General features: G+C 40.2%; 1 protein-coding gene across 1 annotated transcript in view; it reads left to right on the top strand.

Annotated features, from left to right (window-relative positions):
- B3GLCT (beta 3-glucosyltransferase) overlaps window positions 1–22,654 on the top strand; it is a 1,048,073-nt gene that overhangs the window by 883,770 nt on the left and 141,649 nt on the right. Inside the window, exon 13 of the mRNA XM_053708467.1 lies at window positions 4,667–4,786. Coding sequence (XP_053564442.1) covers window positions 4,667–4,786 — 120 coding nt within the window. The remainder of the gene's footprint in view (window positions 1–4,666; window positions 4,787–22,654) is intronic.

Genomic DNA, 22,654 nt, shown 5'->3' with positions numbered 1-22,654 from the left:
AATAAATAGTATTAACCCCTAATCTGCCCTCCCTAACATCGCCGACACCTAACTTCAATTATTAACCCCTAATCTGCCGACCGAATCTCGCCGCTACTGTAATGGATTAACCCCTAAAGCTAAGTCTAACCCTAACACTAACACCCCCCTAAGTTAAATATAATTTAAATCTAACAAAATAAATTAACTCTTATTAAATAAATTATTCCTATTTAAAGCTAAATACTTACCTGTAAAATTAATCCTAATATAGCTACACTATAAATTATAATTATATTGTAGCTATTTTAGGATTAATATTTATTTTACAGGCAACTTTGTAATTATTTTAACCAGGTACAATAGCTATTAAATAGTTAAGAACTATTTAATAGTTACCTAGTTAAAATAATAACAAAATTACCTGTAAAATAAGTCCTAACCTAAGTTATAATTAAACCTAACACTACCCTATCAATAAATTAATTAAATAAAATACCTACAATTACCTACAATAAAACCTAACACTACACTATCAATAAATAAATTAAATACAATTGCTACAAATAACTACAATTACATAAACTAACTAAAGTACAAAAAATAAAAAAGAACTAAGTTACAAAAAATAAAAAAATATTTACAAACATAAGAAAAATATTACAACAATTTTAAACTAATTACACCTACTCTAAGCCCCCTAATAAAATAACAAAGACCCCCAAAATAAAAAAATGCCCTACCCTATTCTAAATTAATACATTTAAAAGCTCTTTTACCTTACCAGCCCTGAACAGGGCCCTTTGCGGGGCATGCCCCAAGAAATTCAGCTCTTTTGCCTGTAAAAAAAAACATACAATACCCCCCCCCCAACATTACAACCCACCACCCACATACCCCTAATCAAACCCAAACCCCCCTTAAATAAACCTAACACTAAGCCCCTGAAGATCATCCTACCTTGTCTTCACCATACCAGGTTCACCGATCGGTCCAGAAGAGCTCCTCCGATGTCCTGATCCAAGCCCAAGCGGGGGGCTGAAGAGGTCCATGATCCGGCTGAAGTCTTCATCCAAGCGGGCCAGAAGAGGTCTTCCATCCGATTGAAGTCTTCATCCAAGCGGCATCCATCCGGAGCGAAGCGGCAGCATCCTGAAGACCTCCACCGCGGAACATCCATCCTGGCCGACGACTGAACGACGAATGACGGTTCCTTTAAATGACGTCACCCAAGATGGCGTCCCTCGAATTCCGATTGGCTGATAGGATTCTATCAGCCAATCGGAATTAAGGTAGGAATATTCTGATTGGCTGATGGAATCAGCCAATCAGAATCAAGTTCAATCCGATTGGCTGATCCAATCAGCCAATCAGATAGAGCTCGCATTCTATTGGCTGTTCCGATCAGCCAATAGAATGCGAGCTCTATCTGATTGGCTGATTGGATCAGCCAATCGGATTGAACTTGATTCTGATTGGCTGATTCCATCAGCCAATCAGAATATTCCTACCTTAATTCCCATTGGCTGATAGAATCCTATCAGCCAATCGGAATTCGAGGGACGCCATCTTGGGTGACGTCATTTAAAGGAACCGTCATTCGTCGTTCAGTCGTCGGCCAGGATGGATGTTCCGCGGTGGAGGTCTTCAGGATGCTGCCGCTTCGCTCCAGATGGATGCCGCTTGGATGAAGACTTCAATCGGATGGAAGACCTCTTCTGGCCCGCTTGGATGAAGACTTCAGCCGGATCATGGACCTCTTCAGCCCCCCGCTTGGGCTTGGATCAGGACATCGGAGGAGCTCTTTTGGACCGATCGGTGAACCTGGTATGGTGAAGACAAGGTAGGATGATCTTCAGGGGCTTAGTGTTAGGTTTATTTAAGGGGGGTTTGGGTTAGATTAGGGGTATGTGGGTGGTGGGTTGTAATGTTGGGGGGGGTATTGTATGTTTTTTTTTACAGGCAAAAGAGCTGAATTTCTTGGGGCATGCCCCGCAAAGGGCGCTGTTCAGGGCTGGTAAGGTAAAAGAGCTTTTAAATTTATTAATTTAGAATAGGGTAGGGCATTTTTTTATTTTGGGGGTCTTTGTTATTTTATTAGGGGGCTTAGAGTAGGTGTAATTAGTTTAAAATTGTTGTAATATTTTTCTTATGTTTGTAAATATTTTTTTATTTTTTGTAACTTAGTTCTTTTTTATTTTTTGCACTTTAGTTAGTTTATGTAATTGTAGTTATTTGTAGAAATTGTATTTAATTTATTTATTGATAGTGTAGTGTTAGGTTTTATTGTAGGTAATTGTAGGTATTTTATTTAATTAATTTATTGATAGGGTAGTGTTAGGTTTAATTATAATTTAGGTTAGGACTTATTTTACAGGTAATTTTGTTATTATTTTAACTAGGTAACTATTAAATAGTTCTTAACTATTTAATAGCTATTGTACCTGGTTAAAATAAATACAAAGTTACCTGTAAAATAAATATAAATCCTAAAATAGCTACAATATAATTATAATTTATAGTGTAGCTATATTAGGATTAATTTTACAGGTAAGTATTTAGCTTTAAATAGGAATAATTTATTTAATAAGAGATAATTCATTTCGTTAGATTTAAATTATATTTAATTTAGGGGGGTGTTAGTGTTAGGGTTAGACTTAGCTTTAGGGGTTAATACATTTATTAGAATAGCGGTGAGCTCCGGTCGGCAGATTAGGGGTTAATAATTGAAGTTAGGTGTCGGCGATGTTAGGGAGGGCAGATTAGGGGTTAATACTATTTATGATAGGGTTAGTGAGGCGGATTAGGGGTTAATAACTTTATTATAGTAGCACTCAGGTCCGCTCGGCAGATTAGGGGTTAATAAGTGTAGGCAGGTGTCGGCGATATTGAGGGGGGCAGATTAGGGTTTAATAAATATAATATAGGGGTCGGCGGTGTTAGGGGCAGCAGATTAGGGGTACATAAGGATAACGTAGGTGGCGGCGCTTTGCGGTCGGCAGATTAGGGGTTAATTATTGTAAGTAGCTGGCGGCGACGTTGTGGGGGGCAGGTTAGGGGTTAATAAATATAATATAGGGGTCGGCGGTGTTAGGGGCAGCAGATTAGGGGTACATAGGGATAATGTAGGTTGCGGCGGTTTCCGGAGCGGCAGATTAGGGATTAATAATAATATGCAGGGGTCAGCGATAGCAGGGTCGGCAGATTAGGGGTTAATAAGTGTAAGGTTAGGGGTGTTTAGACTCGGGGTGCATGTTAGAGTGTTAGGTGCAGACGTAGGAAGTGTTTCCCCATAGGAAACAATGGGGCTGCGTTAGGAGCTGAACGCTGCTTTTTTGCAGGTGTTAGGTTTTTTTTCAGCTCAAACAGCCCCATTATTTCCTATGGGAGAATCGTGCACAAGCACGTTTTTGAGGCTGGCCGCGTCCGTAAGCAACTCTGGTATCGAGAGTTGCATTTGCGGTAAAAATGCTCTACGCTCCTTTTTTGGAGCCTAACGCAGCATTTTTTTGAACTCTCGATACCAGAGTTAATTTTATGGTGCGGCCAGAAAAAAGCCCGCGTAGCGTTAACAGCCCATCTACCGCCAAACTCCAAATCTAGGCCTTAGGGTTTATTTTATAGGTAAGTATTTAGTTTTAAATAGGAATTATTTAGTTAATTGTAGTAATTTTATTTATATTTATTTAAATTATATTTAAGTTAGGGGGGGTTAGGGTTAGGGGTTAATTTTAATATAGTGGCGGCGACGACGTTAGGGGCGGCAGATTAGGGGTTAATAAGTGTAGGTAGGTGGCGGCGACATTGGGGGAGGCAGATTAGGGGTTAATAAATAAAATGTAGGGTTCGGCGATGTTGGGGGCAGCAGATTAGGGGTTCATAAGTATAATGTAGGTGGCGGCGGTGTCCAGAGCGGCAGATTAGGGGTTAATAAGTGTAAGATTAGGGGTGTTTAGACTCGGGGTTCATGTTAGGGTGTTAGTTGTAGACATTAAAAGTATTTCCCCATAGGAATCAATGGGGCTGCATTAGGAGCTTTACGCTGCTTTTTTTTCAGGTGTTAGACTGTTTTTCAGCCGGCTCTCCCCCATTGATTCCTATGGGGAAATCGTGCACAAGCACGTTTAGCCAGCTCACCGCTTCCGTAAGCAGCTCTGGTATTGAGGTGAGATGTGGAGCTAAATTTTGCCCTCTGCTCACTTTTCTGCGGCTAACGTAAAAACACGTAATACCAGCGTTGTCTGTAAGTGACCGGTGAGCATAAACTGCTCGTTAGCACCGCACCCCTGTTAACGCAAAACTCGTAATCTAGGTGTCTATTTTCTGTGGTCTGTATGGCAAATCCTTTTATTGAATTCCTGCATATCAAGGTACGTTAAATATACCAAACTTTCTATAAAATTCAGCAAAGCTGTTACTGAAGCATTTTACATGTACAAAAATATAAATAAGTCAGTGCCACGCTACAGGCAACATATTTTTATATTTTTCCGGACATATAAAAAGATTCTCTTTCCATTGGATTAAAAAGTATTGTCAACAAGCAGCTGTATATGTAATTAAAGACAAAATGTGCTTTATCTCTATTACATTTTGCTACAAGGATTTTATTTCTGTATTGACACAGCAGTACTTTGTCGTATTATGCTGGTTTACTTGCTTGAATAATGTTTTATTTCTCTTTTAGCCTTCCAAGATTACAGAAACTGCTCAGCTGCTATGATCCAAATGAACCAGTCTTCCTGGGAGAACGTTACGGTTATGGATTGGGTACTGGGGGATACAATTACATTACTGGTGGAGGAGGGTGAGTGATTAATGAAACGTATTACTTCAGATTATGCTGTGGTTCACATATAAATCTAAGAGAAGTTTTCCACTTAATATTCTTGAATTTTATTTATTGTACATTTCTGAGAATCCTAGGGAAGTGGAAATCAGCTGTATTTTAATTAAATTTACCTTTCAATGATTACAAATAATAAGAGAGTCTTTGGAGAAATGGGACGGATAGCATTTTAGGAAATAACGTTCATGCAGAGCAAGTAACATTAAAGGGATATGAAACCCAAATTGTTTTTCAGGATTCATACAAAGCAATCTAAAAAAGGTTTCCAATATGCTTAATTCTCGCTTTATTCTTTGTTGAAGAGACAGGAAATAGTGCTGCCATCTATTGTTCTTGCTAAAGTATAGAATTCTTGCAAAACGTGTATTACTAAAGATACGTGCACGCTCTTGATCTTACCTTCCTACTTTTTTAACAAAGATACAGAAAAAATGGACAATATTTGATAATAAAAGTAAATTAAAAAGTTGTTTAAGATTGTATGTTCTATCTGAGTCATGAAAGAACATTTTTGTTTTTTTTATCCCTTTAACTCAATATTGTACAGGACAATGATCAACCATCATTAAAGTTCTGGCTTTTGGGAAAACAAAATGCATCTGACTCAATGTAATAAAAAGTATGTCTAAAAGGTACAATTTTAGGTTTCCAAATAATTTTGTAGATTTTCTTTTAATTTACCTTAGAGTCAAATTAAGCATATCTTCTTACAGATTTTCCCCAACGTTTCCATATTTTCCTTTTTTTTTTTTTTTCTTTTTTTTTTTTTCTTTAATACAGATCTGTCTTTTGCAAGACTGAGACTCAGGGGTCGATTTATGAAGCAGCGGATGCTGCTTCCAACCCACTCCGCTTCAGTTCCGCCTGAAGAGGAAGTTAAGAAGCAGCAGTCGTAAGAGCGCTGCCCCTTAACTCGTCCGCCACCTCTGAGGTGGCGGAAAACAATCAGCCTGATCAAATACGATTGGCCGCAAATCTGCAGGGGGCGGTATTGCACCAGCATTTCACAAGAACTTCTGGTGCAATGATACACTGTCGACATTTATCAATCGTATCATGTCCGTCCACACAATAATAAATTGACCCCTAAGTCTTTTATTCAACCTTTTTTATTTTTTATATTTTTTGTGTGTGAAGCAAAGTATAGTTAATGACTTAATAACACTTTTTAATGCCACCAAGGAGGTGTATCTATCAAAAAATGCTCAATAATACTGTGGTACACACTGCAGACAGAATCCCACATTATGAACTGTTGAAAACTTTTGAATAATATAATTTGTATTTTTAGCATCATGGCTATATAGTTTGGCTTTAGTAATGTATTCTCTATATGGTAATGTAGTCTCTATGTGGTAATGTAGTCTCTCTGTTTTAATGTAGTCTCTCTGTGGTAATTTAGTCCCTCTCTGGTAATGTAGTCTCTATGTGGTAATGTAGTCTCTCTGTGGTAATGTAGTCTCTCTGTGGTAATGTAGTCTCTCTGTGGTAATGTAGTCTCTCTGTGGTAATTTAGTCCCTCTCTGGTAATGTAGTCTCTATGTGGTAATGTAGTCTCTATGTGGTAATGTAGTCTCTATGTGGTAATGTAGTCTCTCTGTGGTAATGTAGTCTCTCTGTGGTAATGTAGTCTCTCTGTGGTAATTTAGTCTGTCTGTGGTAATGTAGTCCCTATGTGGTAATGCAAAAAAAGGAAGAATGGAGTATGGAGTGAGCGCCAAAGGCAGAGGTGATAGGAATAACTGGTATAAATAAATTTAATGTATACTCTCATAAACAAATTAATACATTAAACCATTTTAAAACATAATATTTCCCTAAAACATGGATCCATGTGTACACAAAATATAAAATAATACTGAAACTACTTCAGTTCTAAAAAATACAATACTTAACCCCTTAATGACCGGACCATTTTTCAATTTTCTTACCCTTAATGACAATGGCTATTTTTACATTTCTGCAGTGTTTGCGTTTAGCTGTAATTTTTCTCTTACTCATTTACTTTACCCACACATATTATATACCGTTTTTCTCGCCATTAAATGGACTTTCTAAAGATACCATTATTTTCATCATATCTTATAATTTACTATAAAAAAAATATAAAATATGAGGAAAAAATTGAAAAAAAAACACACTTTTTCTAACTTTTACCCCCAAAAGCTGTTACACATCTACAACCACCAAAAAACACCCATTCTAAATAGTTTCTAAATTTTGTCCCGTGTTTAGAAATACCCAATGTTTACATGTTCTTTGCTTTTTTTGCAAGTTATAGGGCCATAAATACAAGTAGTACTTTGCTATTTCCAAACCACTTTCTCTTGTAAGGTGTATCCAGTCCACGGATCATCCATTACTTGTGGGATATTCTCATTCCCAACAGGAAGTTGCAAGAGGACACCCCCAGCAGAGCTGTAATATAGCTCCTCCCCTAACTGTCATAGCCAGTCATTCTCTTGCAACTCTCAACAAGATAGGATGTTGTAGGAGAGAGTGGTTAAATATAGTTAGTTTATTTTCTTCAATCAAAAGTTTGTTATTTTTAAATAGTACCGGAGTTGTGCTATTTTATCTCAGGCAGTAAATAGAAGAAGAATCTGCCTGAGGTTTCTATGATCTTATCAGGTTGTAACTAAGATCCATTGCTATTCTCACATATGTCTGAGGGGATTACACAGATGAGGTAACTTCAGCGAGAGAATGGCGTGCAGTTTATTCTGCTATCAGGTATGTGCAGTTATAATTTTTTCTAGAGATAGAAAACACTAGAAAATGCTGCTGATACCGGATTAATGTAAGTTAAGCCTGAATACAGTGATTTAATAACGACTGGTATCATGCTTACTCCCAGGGGTAATACCCTTATGATATTGCAATATAAACGTTTGCTGGCATGTTTAATCATTTTTATATATGCATTGGTGATAAAACTTTATTGGGGCCTAGTTTTTTCCACATGGCTGGCTTAAATTTTGACTAGAAACAGTTTTACTGAGGCTTTCCACTGTTATAGTATAAAAGTTACAGTTGGTGCAGTTAAAATTACAAACTGTGACATCCAGCTTCCCTCAGGAGTCCCCTGTATGCTATAGGACATCTCTAAAGGGCTCAAAGGCTTTCCAAAGTCGTTTATTGGGGAAGGTAGGACCACAGCTTGCTGTGGCAGTTGGTTGTGACTGTTAAAAAAAAAAAAAAAAAAAAAAAGTCTATTTAATTTTTTTGATCCGTTTTTTGAACTAAGGGGTTAATCATCCATTTGCAAGTGGATGCAATGCTCTGCTAGCCAATTACATACACTGTAAAAATTTCGTTTGATTTACTGCATTTTTTCACTGTTTTTCAAATTCTGACAAAATTTGTTTCTCTTAAAGGCACAGTACCGTTTTTTATATTTGCTTGTTAACTTGATTTAAAGTGTTTTCCAAGCTTGCTAGTCTCATTGCTAGTCTGTATAAACATGTCTGACATAGAAGAAACTCCTTGTTCATTATGTTTAAAAGCCATGGTGGAATCCCATCTTAGAATGTGTACCAAATGTACTGATTTCATTTTATGCAGTAAAGATCATATTCTGTTTTTAAAAAAATTATCACCAGAGGAATCTGACGAGGGGAAAGTTATGCCGACTAACTCTCCCCACGTGTCAGACCCTTTGACTCCCGCCCAAGGGACTCACGCTCAAATGGCGCCAAGTACATCTAGGGCGCCCATAGCGTTTACTTTACAAGACATGGCGACAGTCATGGATAATACACTGTCAGCGGTATTAGCCAGACTACCTGAACTTAGAGGTTAGCGAGATAGCTCTGGGGTGAGACAAAATGCAGAGCATACTGACGCTTTAAGAACCATGTCTGATACTGCCTCACAATATGCAGAAGCTGAGGAAGGAGAGCTTCAGTCAGTGGGTGATATTAATGACTCAGGAAAGATACCTGATTCTAATATTTCTACATTTAAATTTAAGCTTGAACACCTCCGTGTGTTACTTAGGGAGGTTTTAGCTGCTCTGAATGACTGTGATACCATTGCAGTGCCAGAGAAATTTTGTAGACTGGATAAATGCTTTGCAGTGCCGGTGTGTACTGATGTTTTTCCAATACCTAAAAGGTTTACAGAAATTATTAATAAGGAATGGGATAGACCAGGTGTGCCGTTCTCTTCCCCTGCTATTTTTAGAAAAATGTTTTCCAATAGACGCCACCACACGGGACTTATGGCAGACAGTCCCTAAGGTGGAGGGAGCAGTTTCTACTCTAGCAAAGCGTACTACTATCCCTGTCGAGGACAGTTGTGCTTTTTTAGTGCCAATGGATAAAAAATTAGAAGGTTACCTTAAGAAAATATTTATTCAACAAGGTTTTATCCTACAGCCCATTGCATGCATTGCCCCTGTCACTGCTGCTGCGGCGTACTGGTTTGAGTCTCTGGAAGAGGCTTTACAGGTAGAGACTCCATTGGATGACATACTTGGCAAACTTAGAGCACTTAAGCTAGCCAATTATTTTATTTCTGATGCCATTGTTCATTTGAATAAACTAACGGCTAAGAATTCTGGTTTTGCTATACAGGCGCGCAGAGCGCTATGGCTTAAATCATGGTCAGCTGACGTGACTTTAAAATCTAAGCTACTTAACATTCCCTTCAAGGGGCCTATTCGGGCCTGGTTTGAAGGAGATTATTGCTGATATCACGGGAGTAAAAGGTTGTGCCCTTCCTCAGGACAGGTTCAAATCTAGGGCCAAACAGTCTAATTTTCGTGCCTTTCGAAACTTCAAGGCAGGTGCGGCATCAACTTCCTCTAATAATAAACAAGAGGGAACTTTTGCTCAATCCAAGATGGTCTGGAGACCAAACCAGACCTGGAAAAAAGGTAAGCAGGTCAAAAAGCCTGCTGCTGCCTCTAAGACAGCATGAAGGAACGACCCCCTATCCGGTAACGGATCTAGTAGGGGGCAGACTTTCACTCTTCGCCCAGGCGTGGGCAAGAGATGTTCAGGATCCCTGGGCGTTGGAAATTATATCCCAGGGATATCTTCTGGACTTCAAAGCTTCCCCCCCCCAAAAGGGAGATTTCACCTTTCACAATTATCTGCAAACCAGATAAAGAGTGAGGCATTCTTACACTGTGTACAAGACCTCCTAGTTATGGGAGTGATCCATCCAGTTCCAAAGGAGGAACAGGAACAGGGTTTTTACTCAAATCTGTTTGTGGTTCCCAAAAAAGAGGGAACCTTCAGACCGATTTTGGATCTAAAATCTTAAACAAATTCCTCAAAGTTCCGTCGTTCAAGATGGAAACTATTCGTACCATCCTACCACTGATCCAGGATGGTCAATATATGACTACAGTGGATCTAAAGGATGCTTATCTTCACATTCCGATACACAAAGATCATCATCGTTTTCTCAGGTTTGCCTTTCAAGACAGGCATTACCAGTTGTAGCTCTTCCCTTTGGATTAGCTACAGCCCCAAGAATCTTTACAAAGGTTCTAGGGTCGCTTTTGGCGGTCCTAAGGCCGCAGGGCATAGCAGTAGCCCCTTATTTAGACGACATCCTGATACAGGCATCAAACTTCCAAATTGCCAAGTCTCATACGGACGTAGTACTGGCATTTCTGAGGTTGCATGGGTGGAAAGTGAACGAGGAAAAGTGTTCTCTATCCCCACTTACAAGAGTTTCCTTTCTAGGGACTCTGATAGATTCTGTAGAAATGAAAAATTACCTTGACGGAGTCCAGGTTATCAAAGCTTCTAAATTCCTGTCGGGTTCTTCATTCCATTCCGCGCCCTTTGGTGGCTCAGTGTATGGAAGTAATCGGCTTAATGGTAGCGGCAATAGACATAGTGCCGTTTGCACGCTTACATCTCAGACCGCTGCAACTATGCAGGCTCAGTCAGTGGAGCGGGGATTACACAGATTTGGCCCCTCAACTGAATCTGGACCAAGAGACCAGGGATCCTCTTCCCTGGTGGCTATCTCGGGTCCATCTGTCCAAAGGTATGACCTTCGCAGGTCAGATTGGACTATTGTAACAACAAATGCCAGCCTTCTAGGTTGGGGTGCAGTCTGGAACTCCCTGAAGGCTCAGGGATCGTGGACTCAGGAGGAGTCTCTCCTTCCAATAAATATTCTGGAACTAAGAGCGATATTCAAGGCTCTTCAGGTTTGGCCTCAGTTAGCAACTCTGAGGTACATCAGATTTCAGTCGGTCAACATCACGACTGTAGCTTACATCAACCATCGAGGGGGAACAAGAAGTTCCCTAGAGATGTTAGAAGTTTCAAAAATAATTCACTGGGCAGAGATTCACTCTTGCCACCTATCAGCTATCCATATCCCAGGTGTAGAGCACTGGGAGGCGGATTTTCTAAGTCGTCAGACTTTTCATCCGGGAGAGTGGGAACTCCATCCGGAGGTATTTGCACAACTGATTCTCCGTTGGGGCAAACCAGAACTGGATCTCATGGCGTCTCGCCAGAACGCCAAGCTTCCGTGTTACGGATCCAGGTCCAGGGATCCCAAGGCAACACTGATAGATACTCTAGCAGCGCCCTGGTCTTTCAACCTGGCTTATGTGTTTCCACCGTTTCCTCTGCTCCCTCAACTGATTGCCAAGATCAAGCAGGAGAGAGCATCAGTGATTCTGATAGCACCTGCGTGGCCACGCAGGACCTGGTATGCAGATCTAGTGGACATGTCATCCTTTCCACCATGGTCTCTGCCTCTGAGACAGGACCTTCTACTTCAGGGTCCTTTCAACCATCCAAATCTAATTTCTCTGAGGCTGACTGCCTGGAGATTGAATGCTTGATTTTATCAAAGCATGGCTTCTCCGAGTCAGTTATTGATACCTTAATACAGGCATGAAAGCCTGACACCTGGAAAATTTACCATAAGGTATGGCGTAGATATCTTTATTGGTGTGAATCCAAGGGTTACTCATGGAGTAAGGTCAGGATTCCTAGGATTTTATCTTTTCTCCAAGAAGGTTTGGAAAAAGGATTGTCAGCTAGTTTCTTAAAGGGACAGATTTTTGCTCTGTCTATTCTTTTGCACTAGCGTCTGGCAGATGTTCCAGACGTTCAGGCATTTTGTCAGGCTTTAGTTTGAATCAAGCCTGTGTTTAAACCTGTTGCTCCAGCATGGAGCTTAAACTTGGTTCTTAAGGTTCTTCAAGGAGTTCCGTTTGAACCTCTTCATTCCATAGATATCAAACTTTTATCTTGGAAAGTTCTTTTTTTTTTTGTGGTAGCTATTTCCTCGGCTCGTAGAGTCTCTGAGCTATCTGCCTTACAATGTGATTCTCCTTATCTGATTTTTCATACGGATAAGGTAGTCCTGCGTACCAAACCTGGGTTCTTACCTAAGGTGGTATCTAACAAGAATATCAATCAAGAGATTGTTGTTCCATCCTTGTGTTACACAATCTGGACGTGGTCTGTGCTTTAAAGTTTTACTTACAAGCTACTAAAGATTTTCGTCAAACATCTGCTTTGTTTGTTGTCTACTCTGGACAGAGGAGAGGTCAAAAGGCTTTGGCAACCTCTTTTTCTTTTTGGCTAAGAAGCTTAATCCGCTTAGCCTATGAGACTGCTGGACAGCAGCCTCCTGAAAGGATTACAGCTCATTCCACTAGAGCTGTGGCTTCCACTTGGGCCTTTAAAAATGAGGCTTCTGTTGAACAGATTTGCAAGGCGGCGACTTGGTCTTCGCTTCATACTTTTTCAAAATTTTACAAATTTGATACTTTTGCTTCTTCGGAGGCTATATTTGGGAGAAAGGTTTTACAGGCAGTGGTTCCTTCCATTTAAGTTCCTGCCTTGTCCCTCCCTTCATCCGTGTACTTTAGCTTTGGTATTGGTATCCCACAAGTAATGGATGATCCGTGGACTGGATACACCTTACAAGAGAAAACACAATTTATGCTTACCTGATAAATTTATTTCTCTTGTGGTGTATCCAGTCCACGGCCCGCCCTGTCATTTTAAGGCAGGTAATTTTTAAATTTAAACTACAGTAACCACTACACCCTATGGTTCCTCCTTTCTCGGCTTGTTTTCGGTCGAATGACTGGCTATGACAGTTAGGGGAGGAGCTATATTACAGCTCTGATGGGGGTGTCCTCTTGCAACTTCCTGTTGGGAATGAGAATATCCCACAAGTAATGGATGATCCGTGGACTGGATACACCACAAGAGAAATAAATTTATCAGGTAAGCATAAATTGTGTTTTTTTTCAAAATTAGCGCTAGTTACATTGGGACACTGATATCTTTCAGGAATCCCTGAATATCCCTTGACATGTATATATTTATATTTAGAAGACATCCCAAAGCATTTATCTAGGCCCATTTTGGTATATTTCATGCCACCATTTCACCGCCAAATGCGATCAAATAAAAAAAATTGTTGACTTTTTCACAATTTTTTTCACAAACTTTAGGTTTCTCGCTGAATTTATTTACAAACAACTTGTGCAATTATGGCATAAATGGTTGTAAATACTTCTCTGGGATCCCCTTTGTTCAGAAATAGCAGACCTATATGGATTTGGCGTTGCTTTTTGGTAATTAGAAGGCCGCTAAATGCCGCTGCACACCACACGTGTATTATGCCCAGCAGTGAAGGGGTTAATTAGGGAGCTTGTAGGGAGCTTTTAGGTTTAATTTTAGCTTTAGTGTAGTGTAGTAGACAACCCAAATTATTGATCTAGGCCCATTTTGGTATATTTCATGCCACAATTTAACCGCCAAATACGATCAAATTAACCCCTTAATGACAACTGACGTACCAGGTACGTCATGCATTAACAAGCAGTTAATGACAATAGACGTACCTGGTACGTCAGTTGTCTAACAGAGTGCTGGAAGCGATCACAATCGCTTCCAGCAGCTCTGAGGGTATTGCAGTGATGCCTCCATATGGAGGCATCCTGCAATACCCCTTTACAAGCCTCCGATGCAGAGAGAGACACTCTGTGGCCCTCTCTGCACCGGAGCGTCGTTGGTGGGTGGGAGCAAGGCAGGGAGGTGGGTGGGCGGCCTTCCAAGGGCCTGTGATTTGGAGGGGGCGGGATCGGAGGCCGGATCAGATGCGGCAGTGTCCGGGGGCGTGCACGGACGCGCAGGCGCGTGCACGTGGGCGGCGGGCGCGTGCACAGGGCGGGAGCGGGTGGGAACTGCTACACTACAGAAAACATGTATTTCAAAATTGGGAGAAAAGGGGGGATTTTAATTCAATAAATGATCGAAGGGTTCTGGGGGGGGGGGGAAGCTACACTACAGAAAATGGGAAAAAAGTCCAAAAAATAATAAAAGCATATTTTTTTTAAGAAACTGGGTACTGGCAGACAGCTGCCAGTACCCAAGATGGTGCCCATTAAGTTAGAGGGGGAGGGTTAGAGAACTGTTTGATGGGGGATCTGTGAGTTTGGGGGCTAAGGGGGGATTCTATACAGCAGCATATGTAAATATGCTATATAAAAAAAAAAAAAAAAAAAAAAACCAAATATACCTTTTTATCTTAGTACTGGCAGACTTTCTGCCAGTACTTAAGATGGCGGGAACAATTGTGGGGTGGGGGAGGGAATATAGCTGTTTGGGAGGGATCATTGGGTCTGATGTTTCAGGTGGGAGGCTGATCTCTACACTAAAGCTAAAATTAACCCTGCAAGCTCCCTACAAGCTACCTAATTAACCCCTTTACTGCTAGCCATAATACAAGTGTGATGCGCAGCAGAATTTAGTGGCCTTCTAATTACCAAAAAGCAACGCTAAAGCCATATATATCTGCTATTTCTGAACAAAGGGGATCCCAGAGAAGCATTTACAACCATTTGTGCCATAATTGCACAAGCTGTTTGTAAATAATTTCAGTAAGAAACCAAAAATTTAAGAAAATGTAAAAAAAAATTTTATTTGAACGTATTTGGCGGTGAAATGGTGGCATGAAATATACCAAAATGTGCCTTGATCAATACTTTGGGTTGTTTACTACACTACACTAAAGCTAAAATTACCCCAAAAAGCTCCCTACATGCTCCCTAATTAACCCCTTCACTGCTGGGCATAATACAAGTATGTGTGCAGTGGCATTTAGCGGCCTTCTAATTACCAAAAAGCAACGCCAAAGCCATATATGTCTGCTATTTCTGAACAAAGGGGATGCCAGAGAAGCATTTACAACCATTTTTGCCATAATTGCACAAGCTGTTTGTAAACAATTTCAGTGAGAAACCGAAAGTTTGTGAAAAAAAATTGTGAAAAAGTGAACGATTTTTTGTATTTGATCGCATTTGGCGGTGAAATGGTGGCATGAAATATACCAAAATGGGCCTAGATCAATACTTTGGGATGTCTTCTAAAAAAAAATATATACATGTCAAGGGATATTCAGAGATTCCTGAAAGATATCAGTGTCCCAATGTAACTAGCAGTAATTTTGAAAAAAAGTAGTTTGGAAATAGCAAAGTGTTACTTGTATTTATGGCCCTATAACTTGCAAAAAAAGTAAAGAACATGTAAACATTGGGTATTTCTAAACTCAGGACAAAATTTAGAAACTATTTAGCATGGGTGTTTTTTGGTGGTTGCAGATGTGTAACAGATTTTGGGGCTAAAAGTTAAAAAAAAGTGTTTTTTTTCCATTTTTTCCTCATATTTTATATATTTTTTATAGTAAATTATAAGATTTGATGAAAATAATGGTATCTTTAGAAAGTCCATTTAATGGCGAGAAAAACGGTATATAATATGTGTGGGTACAGTAAATGAGTAAGAGGAAAATTACAGCTAAACACAAACACCGCAAAAATGTAAAAATAGCCTTTGTCACAAACGGACAGAAAATGGAAAAGTACTGTTGTCATTAAGGGGTTAAAAAAAAACTTAAATTTTTCAAAATTTTAGGTTTCTCACTGAAATTATTTACAAGCAGCTTGTGCAATTATGGCACAAATGGTTGTAAATGCTTCTCTGGGATCCCCTTTGTTCAGAAATAGCAGACATATATGGCTGTCAGGGTTTTCTGTGTTACAAATCTGTCCCTTTAAGTCCTGCTCCTCTTACCCTATTTAAGGCCCCTCCTCTCTATGCTCCCTGCTTGGTAATTTGGATTGAGTAGCGCCTTTTACTCCTGCCTAAAGAAACCTAGCCCTATTCCTCTGGTTACGGGGAATTTCTTACCTGAGCTCCTTGTATTCAGTAAGTGCTGCTGGCTCCAGCTTTCCTCTGCCGCACTCCCGGTGCATCTCCACAGCATTACATATCCGGAACCAAAAGTTTCAACTCCGGTTTCTAGTCTCTGCAACACCGGGTGTGTGACGTCACACCCGGCATCTCAGCGTCTTCACAGCGTGTGTACCGCGCTCCTTCATTTCTACATGGGATACGATCTACCTCTCCTGCTGACACGCTGCCCCCATATCTCTTCAAGAGTTGGTCTGTATATTTAACTTTCTTGTTTGGATATTGCTTGTCACCTAAGCTTGGATTTCATTTACCGTTACTCAAAATAGACTGTTTGCTTAACCCACCTGCATAACTACTTCGCTTGCCATATTCAGCATTTATTAATACTGGACACTAACTATAAGTACTACTTATGTCATCTGGTTTACCGTTGCATTCATTGACTGTTCCCTGCTTTGCTTGATATATCAACTACACCTGCATATTCCAGCATAACGTTATTAATGAGTATTAACACTTCAGCATGTGTCCAGTTCCACAGTACCTATACTAACAAGACCTGTTGAACAAGGCATTGTCTAACACAGATTGGGGTTTAGTTTCAGCTCAAACAACATTGTTCTCAATCACACTCACTACAAGTGTCTCTATCTTTGTGTCCCATTTATTCTCCTTTGGGTTGTGCTCTCTGCCTTACTTTCTGCACCACTGGCTGTTTGTGTGGTTCAGAGTGTAACTCCTGCTTGTTTTTTGCATATGTCTGCTGTGTTTGTGTGACTCTTCTAATATAATTATTTATTTCCACCTCATGGGAATATCTATCATATGTATCACTTGATATCTCTCTAAACATAATTATCTGATAATATCTCTTTATTCTATCTTCTCTGGTTGCGTGACAGCTCCGTTTTCACTCTGTACCCTGCAGTAGTGACCCTCAGTTCAATGAGCATAACTGGATTCCTATAAGTTAGATCTGTGTGAATCCAAGGTTTGGTGTGAGGCTGAGTGGTCCTACAATAGTGGATATTGGTACCAGAACTTTTTCCAACACATGTTCTGACATAAAACACATATCATTACATAATCATTACATATTACCAAGCCGCTTATTGTACCTTTATCCTCTAATATGGAGTTAAGTGAGCTTTCTAACAGAGTGGGTTCTCTAGCCCAAAGTATGGACAATATGTTACAGGGTTTAAGAGAAATACAAATTGAGAACCAGAACATCAGAAAATTTATCAATCAGCATATGGCAACTAAACCTTCTACTACAGAGTCCACACCTGAACCTGTCGTAAGCCCTCCTGAAAAATTCTCTGGGGATAGGACTATGTTTAGAGACTTTAGAAATTCATGTACTCTTATGTTCACTTTGAAACCAAAGTCTTATCCTACTGACAGAATACGTGTCTTAACGGTAATTTCCTTTTTACGCGGAGAGGCTAGATCCTGGGCCAACGCCTTCTATGAGACTGATGACCCAATATTAAATTCTCTTGATTCCTTCTTCACCGCAATGTCCCTGTTATATGAGGATCATAATAAGCAGAATACTGCTGAGACTGCTCTAAGATCTCTACGCCAAGGGAAAAGGATGGTTGAGGAGTACATAACGGATTTCAAGAGGTGGGCTCCTGACACCTTGTGGAATAATCCCGCTTTGAAGAATCAATTTCGTTTGGGTCTGAGTGACTCCTTAAAAGACGAACTGGCCAGAGGTATAATTCCAGACGACCTCGAGGCTCTAATGTCTTTATGTATTGGAATTGACCGAAGACTCAGGGAACGGAAGTTTGAGAAGTCCTCAGTATATAATACTCCTAGGAAATACACCTCGTATCATTCCAATCTTCCTTCCCATTCTACCAAGAATTTTGATGAACCCATGGATGTTGCTGTCATTAGAGGGCCACTAAAGGCTGAAGAAAAAGCTCGACGCAAACTGCTGAACCTTTGTCTGTATTGCGCTGAAAAAGATCATGGCGTAAGGGATTGCCCATCTCTCCTTCGTCAAAAGAAGGGTAAGAGTTTAAGTAATACTCAGACAGTAAATCTGGTTAACAACAGTTCACCTCATTTATCAATCCCTCTTTCATTACAGTGGGACCACCAGAAGACAGACGTACAGGCCGTAATTGACTCTGGAGCATCTGGGAATTTCATAGATTTAGTTTTTGTTGTTAAGCACAAAATACCACTAATAAAAAAGAGTGTTGCACTAGCCATTCGTTTGGTTGATGGTTCTTTTTTTAGTTCAGGTCCTATTTCACACCACACAGTTCCACTTACTGTCACCTCAGCATCTGGGCATACAGAACTGATGTCTTTTGATGTTTTGCCAAGTTCTGTCTATCCTATGATACTTGGTATCCAGTGGTTGTCTAAACATAATCCCACTATTTCCTGGACAGAGGCGACAGTACTTTTTGACTCTCAGTTCTGTAAGGAATCCTGTAATGACTCTCATACACTTTGTCATATATCTGTAGATACACTACCAGATTGTTATAAGGAATATGCAGATGTTTTTGATAAAGCTGAGGCAGCCACACTTCCACCACATAGAAGTTATGATTGCCCTATTGATTTGATTCCTAATTGTTCCATTCCTTATGGTCACATATATCCTCTGTCTCAGCCAGAATTGGCTCACCTTAAGGAATATTTAGATGAAAATCTGAAAAAAGGGTTTATACGACCATCTACTTCTTCAGCGGGCGCTGCTATGTTTTTCGTAAAAAACAAGGATGGCAGCTTACGCCCCATTATAGACTATAGACAACTAAATAAATGCACCAAGAAAAACAGATACCCCCTGCCTCTCATTCCTGAACTAATTGAACGCTTGCAAGGTGCCACCATCTACACCAAGCTTGATCTTAGAGGCGCTTACAATTTGATCAGGATGAGAGAAGGGGATGAGTGGTTGACGGCTTTCCGTACACGTTACGGACTATATGAATATACTGTAATGCCGTTTGGGCTATGTAACGCCCCAGCCACTTTCCAGTGCTTTATAAATGATGTTTTTCATGACCTTTTGGATGTCTGTATTGTTATCTATTTGGATGACATCCTTATTTATTCAGACACTTATGCAAACCATCTATCACATGTAAAACAAGTCCTATCTCGTTTAAGGCATCATCATCTTTACGCCAAATTAGAGAAGTGTATATTTAACACCAACACCATATCCTTTTTGGGTTATTGTATCTCTCCCACTGGGATTACTATGGAAACCAGTAAAGTAGAAGCCATACTTCAATGGCCAGTACCCAGTTGCAAAAAAGATGTTCAGAGATTCCTTGGATTTGCGAATTTTTATAGAAAATTCATTAAAGATTTTTCACACATTGTCAGACCTTTAACTAGTCTAACTAGAAAACATACTAAGTTTTTATGGGATAGTAAAGCTGAAGATTCATTCACAACCCTTAAAAACAAATTCACTTCAGCTCCTATTCTGCAATTCCCAGATCCCAGTTGTCATTTTACGCTTGAGGTTGATGCTTCTGAATTTGCAATTGGGGCTGTTCTATCACAGAGGGTCTCCCAAAAAGAGCCTTTGCACCCTGTTTCATTTTACTCTCGTGTCATGAGTTCAGCTGAGATTAACTATGGCATTGGAGATAAAGAACTGCTTGCCATCAAATCCGCATTAGAATTCTGGAGGCATATCCTAGAAGGTACTAAATATCCCATTACTATCTATACTGACCATCGCAACTTGGAGTACTTAAAGACAAATAAGACCTTGACTTCTCGCCAAGTTCGTTGGAGCCTCTTTTTCTCACGTTTTGATTATGTGATCACTTACCGTCCGGGTTCAAAGAATCTCAAGGCTGATACCCTCTCCCGTATACCTTCTAGACCACAAAATCATCTGGCTCCTGGCGCTGTGATACCTGCGGATAGAATTATTTGTTTAACAAATGACTTTTTAGAAACATTAAAGGTCCAACAGAAGGAGGATTCTTTGATAAGGCACCTCAATTTAGATAAACACTCAGATGAGCTGTACTACCATCATAAACAACTTTATGTACCTTTGGCCCTTAGGAATCAGGTATTGGCAGCAGCCCATGATTCAACATTAGCAGGGCATCCTGGGATACATAGGACTCTTCATATTTTATCAAGGAACTATTGGTGGCCTAATATGTCTGAAACAGTGATTCAATATATCCAAAGTTGTTTTCTATGCACTACTAAAAAACATCAACATAAACGTCCCTATGGATATCTTCTTTCTCTTCCCATACCTGAAAGACCATGGGCGGACATTGCCATGGACTATATTGTTGATCTTCCACCTTCCGCAAACTTTAACACTATATTAGTAGTGGTTGATCTTTTCTCTAAAATGGCCCATTTTGTGCCACATAGAGGTCTACCCACAGCGCTTGAAACAGCTACCCTCTTCATTGATCATGTGGTTAAACTACATGGTTTACCAAATTCCATTACTACAGACAGAGGTTCACAGTTCACCTCCAGGTTTTGGAATCATCTTTGTCAATCCCTCAAGATCTCTAGAAAACTAAGTACAGCTTTTCACCCTCAAACCAACGGGCAGACGGAGAGAACAAATCAAGCTTTAGAGCAATATCTCCGTTGTTATTGTTCCCTAGAACAAGACAACTGGCATTCTCTTCTATCTACTGCTGAGTTCGCTCATAACAACATGCTCAATGCTTCCACTAAAATGACTCCGTTTTTTCTTAACTATGGGTTTCATCCTTCTTATGATATTCAGCTTCCTAATATATCACCCATACCTATTGTTAATGACAAAGTCAACACCCTATCTAAAGGCTTCGCCAATGTAAAACAGATACTACTTGATGCACAAGCTGCTCAAAAACGTCATTATGATCTACGACGTTCCAAACCTCCTGAATATAAAGTGGGTGACAAGGTTTGGTTGAGTACGAAGAATTTAAGATTACAGGTTCCATCCAAAAAACTTGCTTCTCTCTATTTGGGTCCTTATGAGATTGAGAAGATTGTTAATGTTAATGCAGTCAAACTTCTATTACCTTCTTCCATGAGAATTCATCCAACGTTTCACGTGTCACTTCTCAAACCCTATGCCTCTGTCAGGGCAGCACCCACAATGGGTGCTTCTCAAACTCATGTGGCAGATGACATGGAGTATGAGATTGAGTCCATCCAGGATTCACGATACTTCCGGAACCACCTCCAGTATCTGGTCAGTTGGAAGGGATATGGCCCTGAAGAAGATTCCTGGGAGCCTGCTTCGAATGTCACGGCTCCTCGCCTCCTTTCCTTATTCCATCGGAGGAATCCCCATCGTCCGGGTCCTTGATCCGCTGAGCGGCTCCTTGAGGGGGGTGTTCTGTCAGGGTTTTCTGTGTTACAAATCTGTCCCTTTAAGTCCTGCTCCTCTTACCCTATTTAAGGCCCCTCCTCTCTATGCTCCCTGCTTGGTAATTTGGATTGAGTAGCGCCTTTTACTCCTGCCTAAAGAAACCTAGCCCTATTCCTCTGGTTACGGGGAATTTCTTACCTGAGCTCCTTGTATTCAGTAAGTGCTGCTGGCTCCAGCTTTCCTCTGCCGCACTCCCGGTGCATCTCCACAGCATTACATATCCGGAACCAAAAGTTTCAACTCCGGTTTCTAGTCTCTGCAACACCGGGTGTGTGACGTCACACCCGGCATCTCAGCGTCTTCACAGCGTGTGTACCGCGCTCCTTCATTTCTACATGGGATACGATCTACCTCTCCTGCTGACACGCTGCCCCCATATCTCTTCAAGAGTTGGTCTGTATATTTAACTTTCTTGTTTGGATATTGCTTGTCACCTAAGCTTGGATTTCATTTACCGTTACTCAAAATAGACTGTTTGCTTAACCCACCTGCATAACTACTTCGCTTGCCATATTCAGCATTTATTAATACTGGACACTAACTATAAGTACTACTTATGTCATCTGGTTTACCGTTGCATTCATTGACTGTTCCCTGCTTTGCTTGATATATCAACTACACCTGCATATTCCAGCATAACGTTATTAATGAGTATTAACACTTCAGCATGTGTCCAGTTCCACAGTACCTATACTAACAAGACCTGTTGAACAAGGCATTGTCTAACACAGATTGGGGTTTAGTTTCAGCTCAAACAACATTGTTCTCAATCACACTCACTACAAGTGTCTCTATCTTTGTGTCCCATTTATTCTCCTTTGGGTTGTGCTCTCTGCCTTACTTTCTGCACCACTGGCTGTTTGTGTGGTTCAGAGTGTAACTCCTGCTTGTTTTTTGCATATGTCTGCTGTGTTTGTGTGACTCTTCTAATATAATTATTTATTTCCACCTCATGGGAATATCTATCATATGTATCACTTGATATCTCTCTAAACATAATTATCTGATAATATCTCTTTATTCTATCTTCTCTGGTTGCGTGACAGCTCCGTTTTCACTCTGTACCCTGCAGTAGTGACCCTCAGTTCAATGAGCATAACTGGATTCCTATAAGTTAGATCTGTGTGAATCCAAGGTTTGGTGTGAGGCTGAGTGGTCCTACAATAGTGGATATTGGTACCAGAACTTTTTCCAACACATGTTCTGACATAAAACACATATCAT

This window comes from Bombina bombina, chromosome 3, assembly GCF_027579735.1.
Source record: "Bombina bombina isolate aBomBom1 chromosome 3, aBomBom1.pri, whole genome shotgun sequence".
NCBI classification, from domain to species: domain Eukaryota; kingdom Metazoa; phylum Chordata; class Amphibia; order Anura; family Bombinatoridae; genus Bombina; species Bombina bombina.
Note: the sequence above shows the minus strand (reverse complement) of the source record. Positions and strands in the feature narration are given on the sequence as shown.